This window comes from Cnephaeus nilssonii (genome assembly GCF_951640355.1).
Source record: "Cnephaeus nilssonii genome assembly, chromosome: 17".
Lineage (NCBI taxonomy): Eukaryota > Metazoa > Chordata > Mammalia > Chiroptera > Vespertilionidae > Cnephaeus > Cnephaeus nilssonii.
This window is the reverse complement of record NC_137088.1, coordinates 1,391,381-1,407,650: the sequence shown is the minus strand read 5'-3', so window position 1 is coordinate 1,407,650 and position 16,270 is coordinate 1,391,381. Positions and strand designations below refer to the sequence as shown.

The following is a 16,270-nucleotide window of genomic DNA, read 5'->3' as shown; positions in this document are numbered from 1 at the left end:
GAGCCAAACTGGCTAGGGCTCTTCTTTAGCCTTTTAAAATCTATAATTAGCCCGGCTGGTGGGGCTCAGTGGCTGAACATCGAACTATGAACCAGGAGGTCAAGGTTTGATTCCCCAGTCATCTCTCAATCCCCAGTGTGGGGGTGTGCAGGGGCAGCCGATCGATGATTCTCATTGGTGTTTGTCTCTCTTACTCCTTTTCCGAACTCCATGCCCCTACATTTCTGTTTCCCTATCCAGTTATGCCCATTGTCATGCACAGCTCCTGCTCTGCTAGCTCATCCGCAGACAGCAGGCAGCAAGCAGCTGAGGGGAGGAGGGGTGCTGCGTCACCCCATTTCTGCTGCATCTGTTGGCTGTGGGAATTTCACAATCAGGTCATGAACTACAATTTCTTGGCCTTTTAAAACCTACCACCCTTTTGATGCCCAAACCTCTCCTTGGGATGGCGGGCAGTCCCACATCAGTCACTGACCGCCACCTCTGGGCGCCGTGTTGTTACAAAACGGGTCTTCCCAGTTTCTAACGTGAACACGTGCACTTCCCTCGAGGTGAGCTGTGGAACGAGCTGCAGTGAGGACTGCCCGGGCGCGTGCTCAGGGCGTCAGTGTGATTGGCTCGTGGGGACAGGATTGGTTTAACAAGCCCAGGTCCACGCAGGCCCTCAGTGCTCCCCCCAGAGCCGTCCATAGAAAATGCCGACCACGTGGAAAAGTCCCGCCCCTAGGCTTTTTTTTTTTAAGGGGGAAAGGAACCATTTATTTTTTTAATGTATTTTTATTGATTTCAGAGAGGAAGGGCAAGAGATAGAAACATCAATGATGAGAGAGAATCATTGATCGGCTGCCTCCTGCAGGCCCCCTACTGGGGATCAAGCCTGCAACCGGGCATGTGCCCTTGACCGGAATCGAACCCAGGACCCTTCAATCTGCAGGCCGACGCTCTATCCACTGAGCCACACCGGCTAGGGCTTCTCTTTAAGATGGCAGAGGATATGATGCCAGGCCATGGTACTCTGCCCACTGACCTACAGGAGTGGCCGCTGGCCCTGCTGCCTCGGAGCAAAAACTCACCGGTGACCACTTCCCTCCGCGTCCCCAGGAGGGAGGCACCTGAGGCTCAAGGGGGAGCAGCCGTGGAGTTGAGGCTCAGTGTCCAGGGCCGCTGGCCCCGACGGCCCGTGCATGCTGCCCCAGCTCCGCAGCCTTTGGTGTCACTCCCAACATCTTCACAACCAGGACCCGTCTAACCCAGCCCCGCCCCGGCCACATTCCGCACCCTACACTCCACATCCGTTCTGGAGGGACCCAGGAGTCTGCTGATTAAGGGGCTCAGGGCCTCAGCAGGGGCTGTGGACGAGCCAGGGATCGGCTGGGGCCAGGGCGGTTGGCCTGTACGGGATGGAAAGGAGCTCAGCTACCCCACCTCCCTCCGTAGTGTCCTCCCCCCGGAGGAGGCCTGGCGGAGGCTGGCCAAAGGCCGCCCGCATTTGTGCGGGGCCCCTACCCGGCTGCTGCCTCCGGAGGCTCCGTGAAGGGTCCTTTGAAGAAAGGAATCTACACGTATTTTTATAATCAGAAACTTTCCATTTATTTTGAATAAACTACTCAACTTGGAGCAGATGACATTACCTCAACTTTTTCTTTGAATAAAACAAAGATATACGGCGAATTCATGAGAACACAGTGCCTTCTCCACCTTCCACCCTTCTCGGGCAGAACCACGCCGCCAGGCAAAGGGAAGCCCCAGTCCAGGCCGCAGGCTGTGGTCACCCAGAGCCGCCTCTGCGCCAGCGGCTGGGCTGCAGCTGGATCCAGGTCGGGCCCACAGCCGCCGTGCAGTCCCAAACGTGCCGGCTCCTGGGCCACGCCGGCGACAGAGACAGGAGGTAAGCAAGACGCCGGCCCATCCACGTGCCAGCGCAGCGTACACACCCACCGGGCCCCAGAGGCTCTCCTGGTTCAGGGAGCGCCCCGTCCAATCCTGGGCTCATGGCTACACTTCTACTCCCTCCCCAACCCAGTCCCCCGCCCCCCTTGCGAGAGAGAACAGGAGCAGACAAGACCTAAGCGGAGAGAAAGGGAACCCGCCCCCAGCTCTGTACGTGGGCCTCCAGAGTAGTTGTTTACAGCCGTGGTGCCTGGGAGCCGCTGAGGTGAAAATGTTTGAATATCAAAGAATTTCCACACAACATCTATACGTCTCCCAGCACCTCTCCCAGCAGTCGAGGAGGTGGAGCAGACAGCTCTGGCAGCCTCCCCGCAGGTGTTAAAACCACAGGAACCCCGAGGCCAGACTGAACTTCCCAGGGGCCCACGGGACCAGGTTCAAGACGCCACGCGAACCACCGGCTCCTTTGGGCTCCGCTGTGCAAACCCTGGCCCTCTCCCTGGCCAGCCCCTCCTCCCGCAGGGGCCAGAGTAAGGGCTCCCCTGTCTGAGACCCCCAGGCCCTGGAGGTGGAGCCCTCCGACATGTGAAGTCAGGTGGGGGGAGCGCCCAAGCCCCAGAGCCGCGGACACACCCAGCGGACATGGAAACCGCCTGTGCCAACAGGACGCCTGGGGCCCTCGCAAGGCCACGCTGCCTCTGACCCGAGGTTCGCCAGAGGGTGCAGGACGGCCGGATGGTGCGTGAGCACGTGGGCAGTCACACCGTCTGCAGACTGCCACGGGAGAAGGGACCAAATAAAACACGTCTGTTTGGGGGACCATCCCTTTGCGAGTGGATCTCTACCTTGAGGAGACAAAAGGAAACACTGTGCTCACCTCCTGTCCCCGGAATGGAGGCCCCAAGACCACTCTGCGCTCTGTGGCCTCTGCCTCAGGAGCCACCCAGGTAAGCCTCACCTTCAAGAATCAAGGTGAGCCCACAGACACGCAGGGCCACCCACGGCAGGGGCACCTGACCAAGGCCTACAGGAGCGGGCAGGAGGCAGGCGACTCCTTGTGCCAGACCCGTTGCACAGGCAAACCAAGTCCCCACCTGCCACCCATGCTCCTCCCCTGGGACCCCAAACACCAAGCGTATCTGGAAGCAGAGGCCACCTGGGCCTCAGTGCCCCTTCAGAGGAGGGTAGGCAGGAGCGAGCTGCGTTCTGAGGACAATAGCTAGAGGGCAAACACTCCAATGCCAATTTATTTTTTAAAGGTTCTGTGTAATTCTATGGTTGGTTTCCTTTTTTTGTTTTGTTTTTTTGGTACAATTGCCCAACCTTTAAAAATTACATAAGTTGTAATGAGCTAATACTATTAATAGTCATTCAAAAACCGTTCCCTCCCTCCCAACAACCATCCAGGGGGAATTTCAAATCCTGAAGAGGCCAATTCAACAGGGCCTCTACCGTAGTAGAAACAAGAAGCAAGATGGACAGAAGAGAAATGGACTGAGGTGTGTGGCCGGGGCGCTCAGGAGTGGTCTGGCTGCCGCCAGGGGTGTGAAAGGCAGAGCCTCGTCGTGCAGAACAGCCGCCGGGAGACCTCCAGCCGCCTCTTCCTCACTCCAGCTCGCCGCGCCCAGCCTAGGTGTCGTGGAAATCCTTCAGCAGGGTCCGTCTCCGCTGCTCTGCGATGTGCATCTGGTTTTCCAAGTCCTGCACCAGGGAAGCAAAACCTGTGCTTGCACGGCCCAGCCGTGAGCAGCCACAGCCACGCCGCCATGACGGGCTCCGGGCGTCAGAGCACAGCCGTCCCCACCCTTCTCAGCAGCAGCTTCCAGCCACAAGCAACCCTGCCAGCCTCCCTGCAACGGCAGGTCCAGGAAGAAAGCAGCACCTACCCCCCTGTCATAGCTGTCCGCGCGCTCCACTTTCCACGACAGGTTTTCGATCTCAGCCTCCAGTTGCGCCTGCTGGTACTCAAACTGTATGGGCAGAGCAGGAGGGTCAAAGAAGAGGGGCAGGGCCTGCAGATGGGGGTCGGGGGGCAGACGCAGCACCTCAGGCTCGCATGAGCAGCAGACAACCCTGAAGCTGTCCTCAAGAGGGCAGTGCTAGTCCCTGTACCAGGAGCCAGAACCCAATTAAAAGGCCACCTAGCCCTGGCCAGTGTGGCTCAGTGGACAGAGCGTCAGCCTGCAGACTGAAGGGTCCCAGATTCGATTCCGGTCAAGGGCACACGCCTGGGTTGTGGGCTCGATCCCCAGTGGGGGCATGCATGAGGCAGCCGATCAGTGATTCTCATCATCGATGTTTATCTCCCACTCCCTTCCTCTCCGAAATCAATAAAAATATATATATTTTTAAAAATGGCTACCTAAGACAATGCTCCCAGCATATAGGGAAACAAATGCTTTAAAAATGGATGAATGGCTATTCACAGACATTGTATTCCCTGAATACTGTTTTTTTAGCCCTTCTGCAAATCAACTTTTTTTAAAAAACATTTTTTTTTATTGATTTCAGAGAGGAAGGGAGAGGGATAAGAGAGAGAGAGAGAGAGAGAGAGAGAGAGAGAGAGAGAGAGAGAGACATCAATGATGAGAATCATTGATCAGCAGCCTCCTACACGCCCCCTACTGGGGATCGAGCCCACAACTCGGGCATGTGCCCTTGACCAGAATCAAACCTGGGACCCTTCAGTCCTCAGGCCGACGCTCTATCCCCTGAGCCAAACCACCTAGGGCTGCAAATCAACTCTTAAAATAGTTGAGCCAGTTGCCTTAGTAATTGTACATCCAAGCTTTATGCACAAAGATATTCCTGAACGTCTTATTTATAATAGTGAAAAACAGAAACAATGCCCCCAATGATGGACTACCCATATAATGGAAACATTTATGCAACTCAAACGTTTTTGTGTTTGTTTGTTTTTCATTTATGTAACTATTAAAAAATGGTATTAACCAGGCCTGGCTGGTGTAGCTCAGTGGTTGAGCATTGACCTATAAACCAGGAGGTCATGGTTAGATTCTTGGTCAGGGCACATGCTGGGTTGTGGGCTCGATCCCGTGTGGGGCGTGTGGGAGGCAGCCGATCCATGATTCTCTCTCATCATGGATGTTTCTGTGTGTGTCTGTCTCTCCCCATCCCTCTCCCTTCTTCTCTGAAATCAATAAAAAAAAAAAATTTTTTAAAGGGGTATTAACCAGCCTGGTAAATAATGACAGCTGCAACAATAAACTGCTATGACGAAAGTAAAATGCTCTACAAAAATAATATTAATTTTAAAAGGTAGAAAATACTAACGATGGTCATTTCCTTCTAGTGGGATTACAGGTGCTATAAATGGCCAAAACCGGTTTGGCTCAGTGGATAGAGCGTCGGTCTGCAGACTGAAAGGTCCCAGGTTCGATTCCGGTCAAGGGCATGTACCTTGGTTGCGGACACATCCCCGGTAGGGAGTGTGCAGGAGGCAGCTGATCAATGTTTCTAGCTCTCTATCCCTCTCCCTTCCTCTCTGTAAAAAATCAATAAAATATATTAAAAATAAATAAATAAATAAATGCCCTGCTCTTCTATGTCTAGACAACAGTGTGAATTCCTTTACAATGGCGCGGGGAGCAGGGAGTTCACAGCTAAGACAGAGACACAGAGAGCCGGGCAGGCTGATCTCCGCCCACAGCAGGGCACTGGCCTCTCAGATGGCCCAGACCTTCCGGCCAGGTTCCCTGCGCACTGGGGGCACTCAGGCGCTGTTATTACACAAAATGCCAGCTTTTGGGGATGAGACTTATTCTGGAGATGCCTAGAAGAGAAATACAATTTGAAGACGGACAGTTTTGTTTTAATTTTGGCCTCCAAATAACCAGGGCACCTCTGGCGCTCGGAGGGCAGAGTGGAGAGGGGCTGCCTCGCCTTACCAGCTTCTTCCTGGGCCCAGACTCCATGTAGTACGCATACGGGTACGTGTACTGCAGGGTGTAGCGGCACTGCAACGGGGAGAAGAGAAGGGACCTGTGTCCGTGATTCTAGCCACATGCATCTCGGTGGCTTCTGCAATTCTCTCCCCACCATGCAAGTCAGCCTGGCTCCACAGGGATGGGCCTGAAGGAATGCGGCCAAGCCAAATAAAGGATGAAGTGGGACAGCATGGAAAAAGGAAACAAAAGTGGCCACAGAACACCCCCAGTTCCTTTCCAAACTGGGATTTATTTACCAGCAGCTGCCTCAATGGCTCTTCCCTCTTGAGTCGGACATCAGAGTCCACACATCTATCTCAATAACTGTCCAAAGACAAGCTCTTATTTTCCTGAGTGATGCATGATGGGACAAAAGAAGAACAGGGCTCTAGTCTCCCCGCAGCTCCTTCCTGCAGGCAGAGCAGTGTTCTCTTGGTGGAATCCCCTGGACACCAGCAGAGGCCTGGTCCTCAGTGGGCACAGCCAGGGGACTGTCCACCCGTGAGCAGAAGTATGCGGCCTGCACAGGGTGCTAACGCCCAGCCCCCTTCGGTGTCTCCCACCCTGCGGTCGGGGTCTGACAGGGCCAGGCACTGGACAGGGGCTCAGGAGAGGGAGGAGGTACAGACCTTGGCCAAGAGCTTGGCAGCGTTCTGCAGGTATTGCCAGTCGATCCACGTTCCCAGGTTGTTCATGACCCGTTCCTGGATCTTCTCGTGAATCCGCTGGTATGTCTGTGCCTCCAGCTGCAAGCTCTTGTTGTGGTTTTCCCACTGCGGGCAGCAGAGGAAGGAGGAAGCTGCAGGAGCCCTGGGGCGGCACAGAGGCCCAGAAGAGACACCTGGGCTGGCAGGGCCCAGCCACAGCCTCGTCTAACTTACGGGGACTGTGTGACCTCGAGGGCAACGAGGGCGAGTGTCCAGAGCAGCTGCCTGCCTGCCAGAGCACGCGAGCCCTTTGGGGCAGCAGGCTCCAGCCTGAGGACTAAGCACTCACTGGTCTACGTGCTCAGAAACCAAGCGTGCCACGCTCTGCGGGCTGCTGAAGGGCCCCCTGGGAGGAACTGCCCTCAAAATCTGACGACTAAGACGGCACTGATGGTCCCTTCCCGTCCTTCCATCCAGCCCTCACACCAAGTCCTTCCTTGTCAGCCACGCCGCCCTGTGGAGCCCATCCCTGACCTCTGTGTGCACGTGGCCCTGGGACCAGTCACTGGGATGCCACCCCAGCAGGCCGGAGCAGCTGAGGAGAGCCTACCCTCTCAAAGTAGAACAAGTACTTCTTGAGGGCCTCCCTGGCCTGCGCCTGCTGGCTCTGGTTGACGATGTCGGGGTTTTCCTTGTACCGGCTGCACTCATAGTACTCGCTGCCGTGGGTCTTCCAATCCCCTAGACACATCCAGCAGAAGTCTGCACAGAGAGAAAGAGGATTCACACCCCAGGACAAGCCCCCAGTCCTCCTAAGGCAAAGCAGTGGGGACAGACAGATTGTGCTGGGGGGGGGGGGGGGGATGTCACCTGATCAGAACTTCCCAAGGATGCCTCCTTCCCAGAGGAACGAGGACCTCCTGTCTCCCCGAATCCCAGTCCCTGTAGCTGCCCTTGCCGATCTAAACGACAGTTCCGTGAGCATATAAGCTTTGTGCCTGTAAACCCAATGCAGGCAGATGTGACTGTACAAGACCACTAGTCTGATAAAGTACAGCACAGAAAATATAGTCAGTAACAGCGATGTATGGGGCCAGGCAGTAGTAAAAATATCACTGTCAAGTATGTAACTGTCTAACCACTATGCGGCACACCGGAAACGAACCCAAATAATCCTGCATGTGGACTGGAACTGAAAAGTAAGACTTTGTAAAGCACAGAGGAAACGCCGCTGGCCGGCTGTGTCCGTGCCACTGTGAGAAACAGCACCGGCGGAACTTGTCCAATGGAGGCTCATTCACAACGCACACACCTCCTGCCTGCCTCCCGCCCTTACACTCTCCTAGGAAGACTGTACACGAAGCTGGGAATAGGGCATTTTCCCTTTCTTCTTGTTTAAAAAGCACATTTCCCTAAACCTACAGCTACCCTGCAGTCACACTCAGAATTCCGGCTCGGCCTCCGCAGGGGAAGCAGAGGAAAACCAAACATCCCCTATGGACGCACACATCCCAACCACGACCGGGGTCTAGGAAGGAGGGCCGCGCCGCCTGCTGGAGGCCCAGCACAGTGTGCACTTGTCTCTGCCAGAGACCTGGCGGCGGGAAGCCCTGCTCCCCCGGACCCACGCCCAGGAGTGGGCTGACTTCCCAGAAGGCGCTCCTGTCACATTGAGGAAAGCTGAAGTCACCCAGAGACCAGAAGCCACCCCCTCCCTCCTCTTGGTCGTCTTCCCTGGACCATGGCAACACTGCTCTCCCCCATCAGCGAGGCTGTGCTTGCTGCTGTTTTAGACGCTGTCTACACTTCAGGGTCACTGTTCCCTTCTAGGACCTTGCCATATCCACCCTGACTACAGTGAGCTCCTGGGAAAACACAGGAATAGACCCCGCGGGCCCTTCCGAAGAGAAGAGAAACTCAGCATCTCAGCAGCTGTCGGGAGACCCATGTGCACACAGTTCCTACTTGAAGGACTTTTCCTTCTTTACTGATCTGGCAGGAAGGAAAGCAAACCCCACAGGTTCTACGTAAGCAACTCCTGACAGATGGAGGAGGCCTGAAAGGCCCAATCAAAACCCCTCTGGGAACTGATGCAGCCTCAAGGGAAATGGGTGATTTTACCACCTCCAGGAAGACCAGCCGTACGGCAGCACCGATCAGCCCCATGCTACTCACCTGCCTTGGCAAAAATAGAAAGGACATGGTAAAATCTTCTTCTCGGATGACTGAGGGTTCGTGAGGGTCTAAGAGTCCCCCCCAACTTGACTTCTGACTACATGTGGCAGCGGGATGGCAGTGGGATTACAGGTCCCCAAAGTAGCACATAAATGTCAGATGTAAGTGACGCAGGCTGCCCTGTGTCTTGTCACAACACCACACAAGGGCTCCCTCAACAAGCAGCGGAGACCGTGCACAGGACAGGCTGTGCCCTGGGCCTGGACACCAAGCCCGGACTCACCGTGTTTACACTTGGAGCATTGCTGTCGAGGGAAACAGAAGAGAACATGTTAAAGGCCCGCTGACCACGGCTCTGTGTCACACATGCACAGGGCACGGGCTTCCGCTCACCATGTGATTGCAGCCTCCGTTCTTCTCGATGCAGATGTTGCACTTGGGACACTGAGGAGACAGAAGGGCGCCGTTAGGCTCCCGCACCACCAGGCGGGGCTAAGACAAATTACACAAAGCTCCTGGCACCTGTGCCCAGTGACTCATCGTGCGAGCACTGCTGGGAGGAGCATCTCACTTAAACGTGCCGGTCGCTGAGGCTGGAACAGCAATCCAAGGAAATGAGGTCAGCACGTTCGGCTCTGAAACACTCACGCACCAGCTGAGCCCACTAAGCCTGCCGCCACCCGTCCCCGCCAGGCCGCTCGCTACAGCAGCAGCGGAGTCAGCAGAAAGCCTGCGCTGGGCGGGAGCGCCAGAGCGGGCCAAGTCCTGGGCCGCTGCCCGTCCTCCTGCTTCTGAAGAGGGCAAGGAAACAGCCTCCGGAGCCGCTCGCTCTCCTCTGAGAGGCGACAGCAGCCCGCGGACGCACTGCAGAAACCGGGCGGTGCTGTGCCACCAGGCAGCCTGTTTAATGACGTCCTGGCCACAGCGTGACTGTGAGCGCGGTAACTTAGCGCGTGACGGGCACGGGGTAGCGCCTTGGGTGCCGAGTCACCCCGGGCTCCAGGGGCTGTGGGCCACTCTTTCCCAGGGAAGGTGCAGAACAAGCACTGGGCATGCTGGGCTGGCAGCAGAATCTTGCTATTTGTTAGGTGTGGCTCTCTGTATATAAGAAGTCCATATTTACTCCGTTGCAAGCTTATAAACTAGGGAATTATTACTATTACAGTGTCAAGCACCTCCCTCCTGGGATATGAAAGCCTGGGAGGCATTCAAGAAAGACCGTTTTTTCCTAACTCGTTCCGTAACTTTCCCAGGCATCTCAGCACCCAGCAATGCACACTATGATAAACCGCTGCTCCCTCTGCCCGGTCTGGACAAGGCCCTGGCAGCACCGAGGAGGGCAGAGCCACGACAGAGAAGACACGCTCCTTACGTCTTTAGTGTGAGCACTAATGTAGTTGGCGGTCTCAGAGTCGTCCGCACACTTCGTGAGCCATTTCCGGATTGTGGCGCAGTCTGTGGGGGCGTGATACATCTGACGACACTTGAAACTTAAAACCAGAAAAGAAAAACACTCAAATAATCATTAGGTCAGGCTTTTAATTTTCCTTCTGTCCAAGCCAACAGATCTGAAGAAGAGCTTTGCAGAGGGAAGTCACCCATCCAGGCCTTTCAGACCTTTACCGACTCGAGATGATACGGAAATACTGTGCTCACTTCTCAGTCTCAGCCTTCCCAGACGCTTTCAATAAACCCAAACGAAAGGTTCTGTCTCAGTACCTTGTGTGGTGCCAACCCTCCCTACAAGGAGGTCCAGTTCAGAATTCAGCCTCTCAGCAGGCACAGGGAGGTGCTCTGAGGCCGCCGCCTCAGCGCAGACAGCAGCAGGACGAGCCCCCCTGTGGGAGCTGTGGCTCACCTTCCAGCCACACGTGCACACAGGACGCACAAATGCCAGAGCTCGTCCAGGCGGCAGCGGAGGACGCTCCCCAGACTCGGCCCCCAGGACCTGCCTGTCCCTCTGGCCCAGCCCCACAGCGTGAGGACAGGACAGGCGCACAGGCGGCCGGCCTCACCCCTGCCCCAGGAGAGCTCACCAAGCAGGACACGGAGGCTAGAGCCACAGACTCCCTCAACGACATCTTAAAGGCAGGCCCACGTGCACATGCCGCGTTTCCCACGCGGTGCCTGAAGCCCGTCCCTCCATGAGGCTCCCAGGGAGGTGGGATTGGGACACAGATCTGGACCTAAGTGATGACTCTTGCCAATACCCTGCACGTCAATTTCCTCACCCAACAAGGGTAACAACAGTGCTGACCACACGCTGCTGGGAAAATGGAGGCACGCGGGTCAGGACAGTGCCTTAACCCTTCGGCACATTTCGCTACTCCCATCTTATTTACTGAATGGAGTAAACCCCAAGTAGATGTAAACCATGTTTATGAATGACAGGGTGAATTACAGAGAAAGACTAAAACGCTGAGTATGTGAACAGTAATGTGTAAACTATCTGTGCAGGCAGAGAAATAAAGTCTCTGGGTCACAGTCTTAGCAGCACAAACCACAGCACCTGCCCCGTCCCAGTCTGCAGACTGAGCATTCCCCAACATGACCTGGAACATGAGGTGCCCCCCCCCCCCCCAGCGGAGCTGCTCTCCTGCTCCAAGGCCCCGTCTCTCCCAGCCCCCCGCCCCCCCGCGCCCCCCGCAGCAGCGGCGCTGTGAAGACAGCAGCGGGAGCCCAGGCTGCTCGGCACCCACACCCACTCTTACCAGAAGACCTCGCTGCACCGACTGCACTGCACGCGGCGAGCTCTGGGCTCTTGTACCTGGATGACCATGGGGCAGTCTGCACCAGGGCACAGCTGGAGCTGGTAGTGACTCTGTGTGCACATCAAGGGGAAACATGAGGCCACCCCCAGTCGCTGCCTCCCAAGTAGACCCCCCGAGCACTCAAACACCTCCTGTTCTTCCAGCTGCTGGCTGACATGAAGGGTACAGGAATTCCCGGTGAATGTCGTCAAGGCAGCCATTAGGCAGACACTGAAGACCTCTGAATGTTAGTTCAACTCGGTGCTCTGAGGGCCAGCTCACTAGAACGGTGACATCAGACTACAAAATGGGATGCCAACTGCATCTGGGAGATGAAGACGCGAAGGGACCAGGGCCGGAAGGCACACAGAAGCTCCGCAGCCTCAGGCATTCACCAAAGGCAGCCACCAGCACGCGGAGCCAGGCCGCTGTGGACCCTGCGGCTTGCGCCTGAGGAGACCAGACCGTCAACCAGCCAATACGCTTGGGCATGGCACAGACGGAACTATGTCACAGAAAGCCAGCCAGCCTGACTGGCCGCCGACCGAGGGCCAGGACTCTGAGATGGCCACGCGGGAGTCCCGGGCAAGCTGTCCAGCCGCACAGGCAGCAATGGCCCTCTCCGCTGCCACACAGCGACCCAGAGGAACAGCCACGCTGGAAGGGCCTGCCGAGTGCGCACACCTCGGCGTGCGTGGCTTGTTGGAGCAAAGTGGGTAAGGTGAGACCACGGCTCAGAGGGCACAGTCAGGGTAGAAGGTTACACAGCGGGGAGTGTCAGACCTGGGATTCACAGACTGCCTGCTGCAGGTCTGTGTTCTTCCCTACCACTCCAGTGGTTCCTGGCCTTTTTACAGCCATGGAACTCTTTCCTCAAATGCCAGCACCTAATGGCAGCCTTGGCTATAAAGCAACCCTAGTGGGCACCTGGGGGGAAGCAGGCCCAGGAAAGCAGGGGCGTACCCACAGGGCGGGTCCTACCTCCACGTGGTCCCTGAAGAGGTAGCGCCTGTATTTGTCTCTGAGCTCTTCGTTGGGCAGTAATGGGAACACAAAGTCCTCTGGTGTTCGCAGTGGGCAGTCCTGGGCCATGCAAGACACTCCTGTTGAACAAAGACCCCTGACTGACAGCTGCACTGCAGGAGTCACCACGTGTCTCTATATAAAAACCCTAACATGCAAATAGACCCAACTGCAGAACTGAACAACCGGTCACATGACATGCGCTGACCACCAGGGGGCGAGTGCGGAACATGGCGGGCGTCGGCTGCAGCGGGATGGTGGAGCAGGTGAGCAGGGGCGCCAGACCAAGGTGGATCGCCGGTTGCTGTCATTGGGGCGAGCCTCTGGTGGTTACTGAAATTCTTTGCTCCCGTGTGCCGTAGTCCTGCCTGGTGCTTGTACCCACTGATGGCGCCAGGGCCCCCGCTCGCACCCGCTGCCGGTGCTGGCCCCGCTTGCACCCGCTGCCGGCACCCGGCGCTGGTCCTGATGGTTCAGCGCCATCGGCAGGTGCAGACAGGGGTGCAAGCACCGGCTGCCGCCCCAATCGCCCCTGAGGGCTTCTCCACCTCCCCCTGCTCCTGAGGGGCGATTGGTGCAGTAGCAGCTGCTGCTCGCACCTGCTGACAGCGCTGTCCCCAAATGCTCCATGCTGTCACTGGGTGCAAGCGGGGTCGGCACTGTCAGCGCATGGGCGCAGCGGCAACGGGAGTGGGGCGGCTGGCAGACAGGGGACTGGGGGCCCCGGCAGGCGGGGGTGCGGAGGATGGGCCGAGACCCGTCCCTGTGCCCACTGCAGCCTCTCAGCCCACAGTTCCTTTCGAGGTGCACGAATCTGTGCACTGGGCCCCTAGTAATAATATATTTGCCCACTGAGTTCAACCACAGATTCGGTTCCACATAGGAAACCCTTGAAGCAACAGAACATACTCAAAGAAAGAAACTGATATATTTGCACAGTGATGTAACTAAAATATTGTTCCAAATTACATACACATCACAAGTGGCACCACTAAAACTTTCGTTTAAAAAACCCTATATGGTTCCTAACTAACAACTGGTTTTGTAATGTTTAATATTATGTGCAAGTGCTTACCACCAACACGAGGTTTTGCAGACACAATTAACGGGAGGCCAATTTCGTTCCAACATCATCAGGTTATAGTATAACAAATACTCCCGTAACCACCCACCCACCATGCACTCTGTGCTGTTCCCTGAGTAGCAGGAACCCTCTGGCTGGCTGAGCAGCGGCTGCCACTGGGGAATCAGGAGGGCAGGCCGGCAGCTCACGGGACAGTGCTTCCCAAGGCGCTCCCAAGAGGTGGCCGTGCGCTCACACCCACACCCACAGGTGACCGAACCGCAGCCCTTTGCCCTGTTCAGACTGAGGCGTTTGGGAAGCAATGGTTCTGACAGTAATGTCAATCAGGCTTAAAGGAAGACACAGTCACCTGACCGGTGTGGCTCAGTGGTTGAGCCACGAACCAGGAGGTCACGTTCCGATTCCCAGTCAGGGCACATACCTGGGTTGCAGGCTCCATCCCCAGTGGGGGTGTGCAGGAGGCAGCTGATCGATGATTCTTTCATCAGTGATGTTTTTATCTCTCTCTCCCTACCTCTCTCTGAAATCAATGAAAACATTCTGTTTTCAAAAAAGATACACAGTTGACCTGAGTCCCTGAAAGGGCAGAGTCAGAGGTAAATACTTCACGTCAGTCTTTGTAAGTTCAATAGCACTCACCCACACCCACGCCGTCTTTGACAAGCACTGAGCAGTGCTGTTCCCAGCAGCTGCGGCAAAACTGGTGCTGACAGGCCAGAGCGAGCAGGTTTTCCTTCCGCACAAACTGCATGCACACTGCGCAGTGGTGAGGGGGGTGGGCTGTGGGGACCTGGAGAGAGGCAAAGCCATGAGTCAAAGAGGAAACTTCAGTTCCCAGAGGCCACAGGGGTGCCTGTGTCGCTAGGTGCACGGGAGGCAACAAGTGTCAGAGCTCAGCTGCAATGTGTGGGCTCTGGGAGTCCCAGGAGCTCTGAGCAGAAAGCCCCTCTCAGGAAGGCTTCCTGAGGGAGGCGGCACATGAACTGGGCTGTGGCTTCACTAGGACCCAGGGAAGCAGAGACGTCAGAAGGACAGGCAGCAGTCTAAGAATGCTGGGCGGAAAGCTCGGGATGTCAGAGTTGTCAAGGCCCTTAGAGGTCCTTCAGTCCCCCCATTAAAGGCGACTGGGTTTCTTTTGTGAGGAGCCCCGCTCAGCAGAGCCCAGAGCCGCCCCTCAGCAAGTGCTACAAAGCCAGCCCTGAGGCTGAGGCTGAGGCTGCGTAAAGCTCCTAATGGCCACGCCGCAGTGTCCGTCAAAGACGGTCCTTTGTTTTCCCATGTCCATACGCCCAAAATACAAAACGTTATTTCTTTTTCCAACTTACAACTCATCCTTAACACAAGGAAGAGGTGTACATACAATTAACTGAGAAGGACGACGAAGACGCCTACTAGGCAAGAAACTCTTCCAGGACGTGGGCCAACAACTCGGAAGCCGGGCTCCAGGATCGAGGCCACGCTACACAAACTGGCAGACAGACAACCTGGGACCCGAGGCCAAAACTACAACCCGGGGAAAAGCCCCCTACAAGTTGATCCCAGGTTCTTGTTAGTTCCCTGGAAATACAAACAATTTGAGAAAAAGGACTGGTTTCCCGTGTTCAGCCAGTCTGTGCCGGGAAGTTTTCTAAGTAAGAGGCTGCAGAAGTTCTGTGGTGACCTGAGCTCCAAATCTCTCCCTAAGGGCTCTGTGGACACGGCCCTCGCTCATTTGACAGATGTTTGTTGAACTTCTAGACACACAGGGAGTGGCTAGGCACTGCAGGATGTGGTCTCTCCCTCAGAGCACTTACAGTGCGGTGGGGAAAGATGGCTGAATCACTACCACATACACTGAAGGTTTAAAGACATAACCAGAGGAGCTTGCAGGGAGTGATCCCAGGAGACAGGCTTTGAGAGAGACAGCTTGGCTTTGGGTGTTTAAAAGTGAGTTTCATTCCCACAAACAAACATGGGGACAGGGAGGGCCGCGGAGGCAGAGGCGCGCAGGCGCTGGGAACACGAGGCGCCCAGCGGGGCGGAGCGCAGGCTGTGCGTGCCCATGAAGAGGGCTGAGGCGGGCCCCTGGATCGGCAATGGTTTGCTCTTCATCTACGAGAAACTGTTCCAGCTATAACGGAAAGGGGATGTAAGCCTCGGCTGGAGCAAATACGAGAGGCAGTCACACTAGAAGCAAAGCGAGAGGGCTCTCCACAGCGCTGTGAAGCCACAGCGAGAGCCACGTGCCTGGGGAGACGTCCTCACCAAGTAGGACACACTCACATGTTTCGATGGATTGGGCTGAACGCGAGCCTCGACAAGCAGCTGAGCAGAATTAGACTTGTATCTACAAAACAAAAGGCAGAAATGAAGGCAGCGGAGACGGAAGGCGCACAGGTTCACCTCGGTACAAGCCAACAGTGTGCAGCTGCACCGACATGTCTTTGTCTCTAATTACCACTCACACAGCCAAGCTTCCTTTGGCCTTAGTGCAAATGCTGCTTCTCTTTCAATTTTTTTTTAGCTCTCAATTGTATGAGAATAATAACCCTGTCTCCAAGGCACTGAACTGTAAGAACAATACTCATGAAGGATCGTTTCTGATTTACATTCCGTTCTGGAAATAAAGGTAAAAATCTCTTCATTGACATCAGAATAGGGAAGGATATCTTAAGACAAAAAAATGCACAGCATAAAGGAAAACTGAAAAATTATGTTATATTTAAAAACTTTGGTTCATCAGGAGAAACCATAAAGTAAAAAGCCAAGATATAA

General features: G+C 55.6%; 1 protein-coding gene across 1 annotated transcript in view; it reads right to left on the bottom strand.

Moving 5' to 3' along the window:
* Positions 1-1,576: 1,576 nt before the first annotated feature.
* ARIH2 (ariadne RBR E3 ubiquitin protein ligase 2) overlaps positions 1,577-16,270 on the bottom strand; it is a 51,769-nt gene continuing 37,075 nt past the window's right edge. The window contains 12 exon segments of the mRNA XM_079794785.1: positions 1,577-3,591; positions 3,777-3,860; positions 5,799-5,867; positions 6,467-6,610; positions 7,095-7,246; positions 8,943-8,964; positions 9,053-9,103; positions 10,032-10,149; positions 11,371-11,480; positions 12,391-12,512; positions 14,156-14,306; positions 15,779-15,842. Coding sequence (XP_079650911.1) covers positions 3,520-3,591; positions 3,777-3,860; positions 5,799-5,867; positions 6,467-6,610; positions 7,095-7,246; positions 8,943-8,964; positions 9,053-9,103; positions 10,032-10,149; positions 11,371-11,480; positions 12,391-12,512; positions 14,156-14,306; positions 15,779-15,842 — 1,159 coding nt within the window. The 3' untranslated portion in view covers positions 1,577-3,519.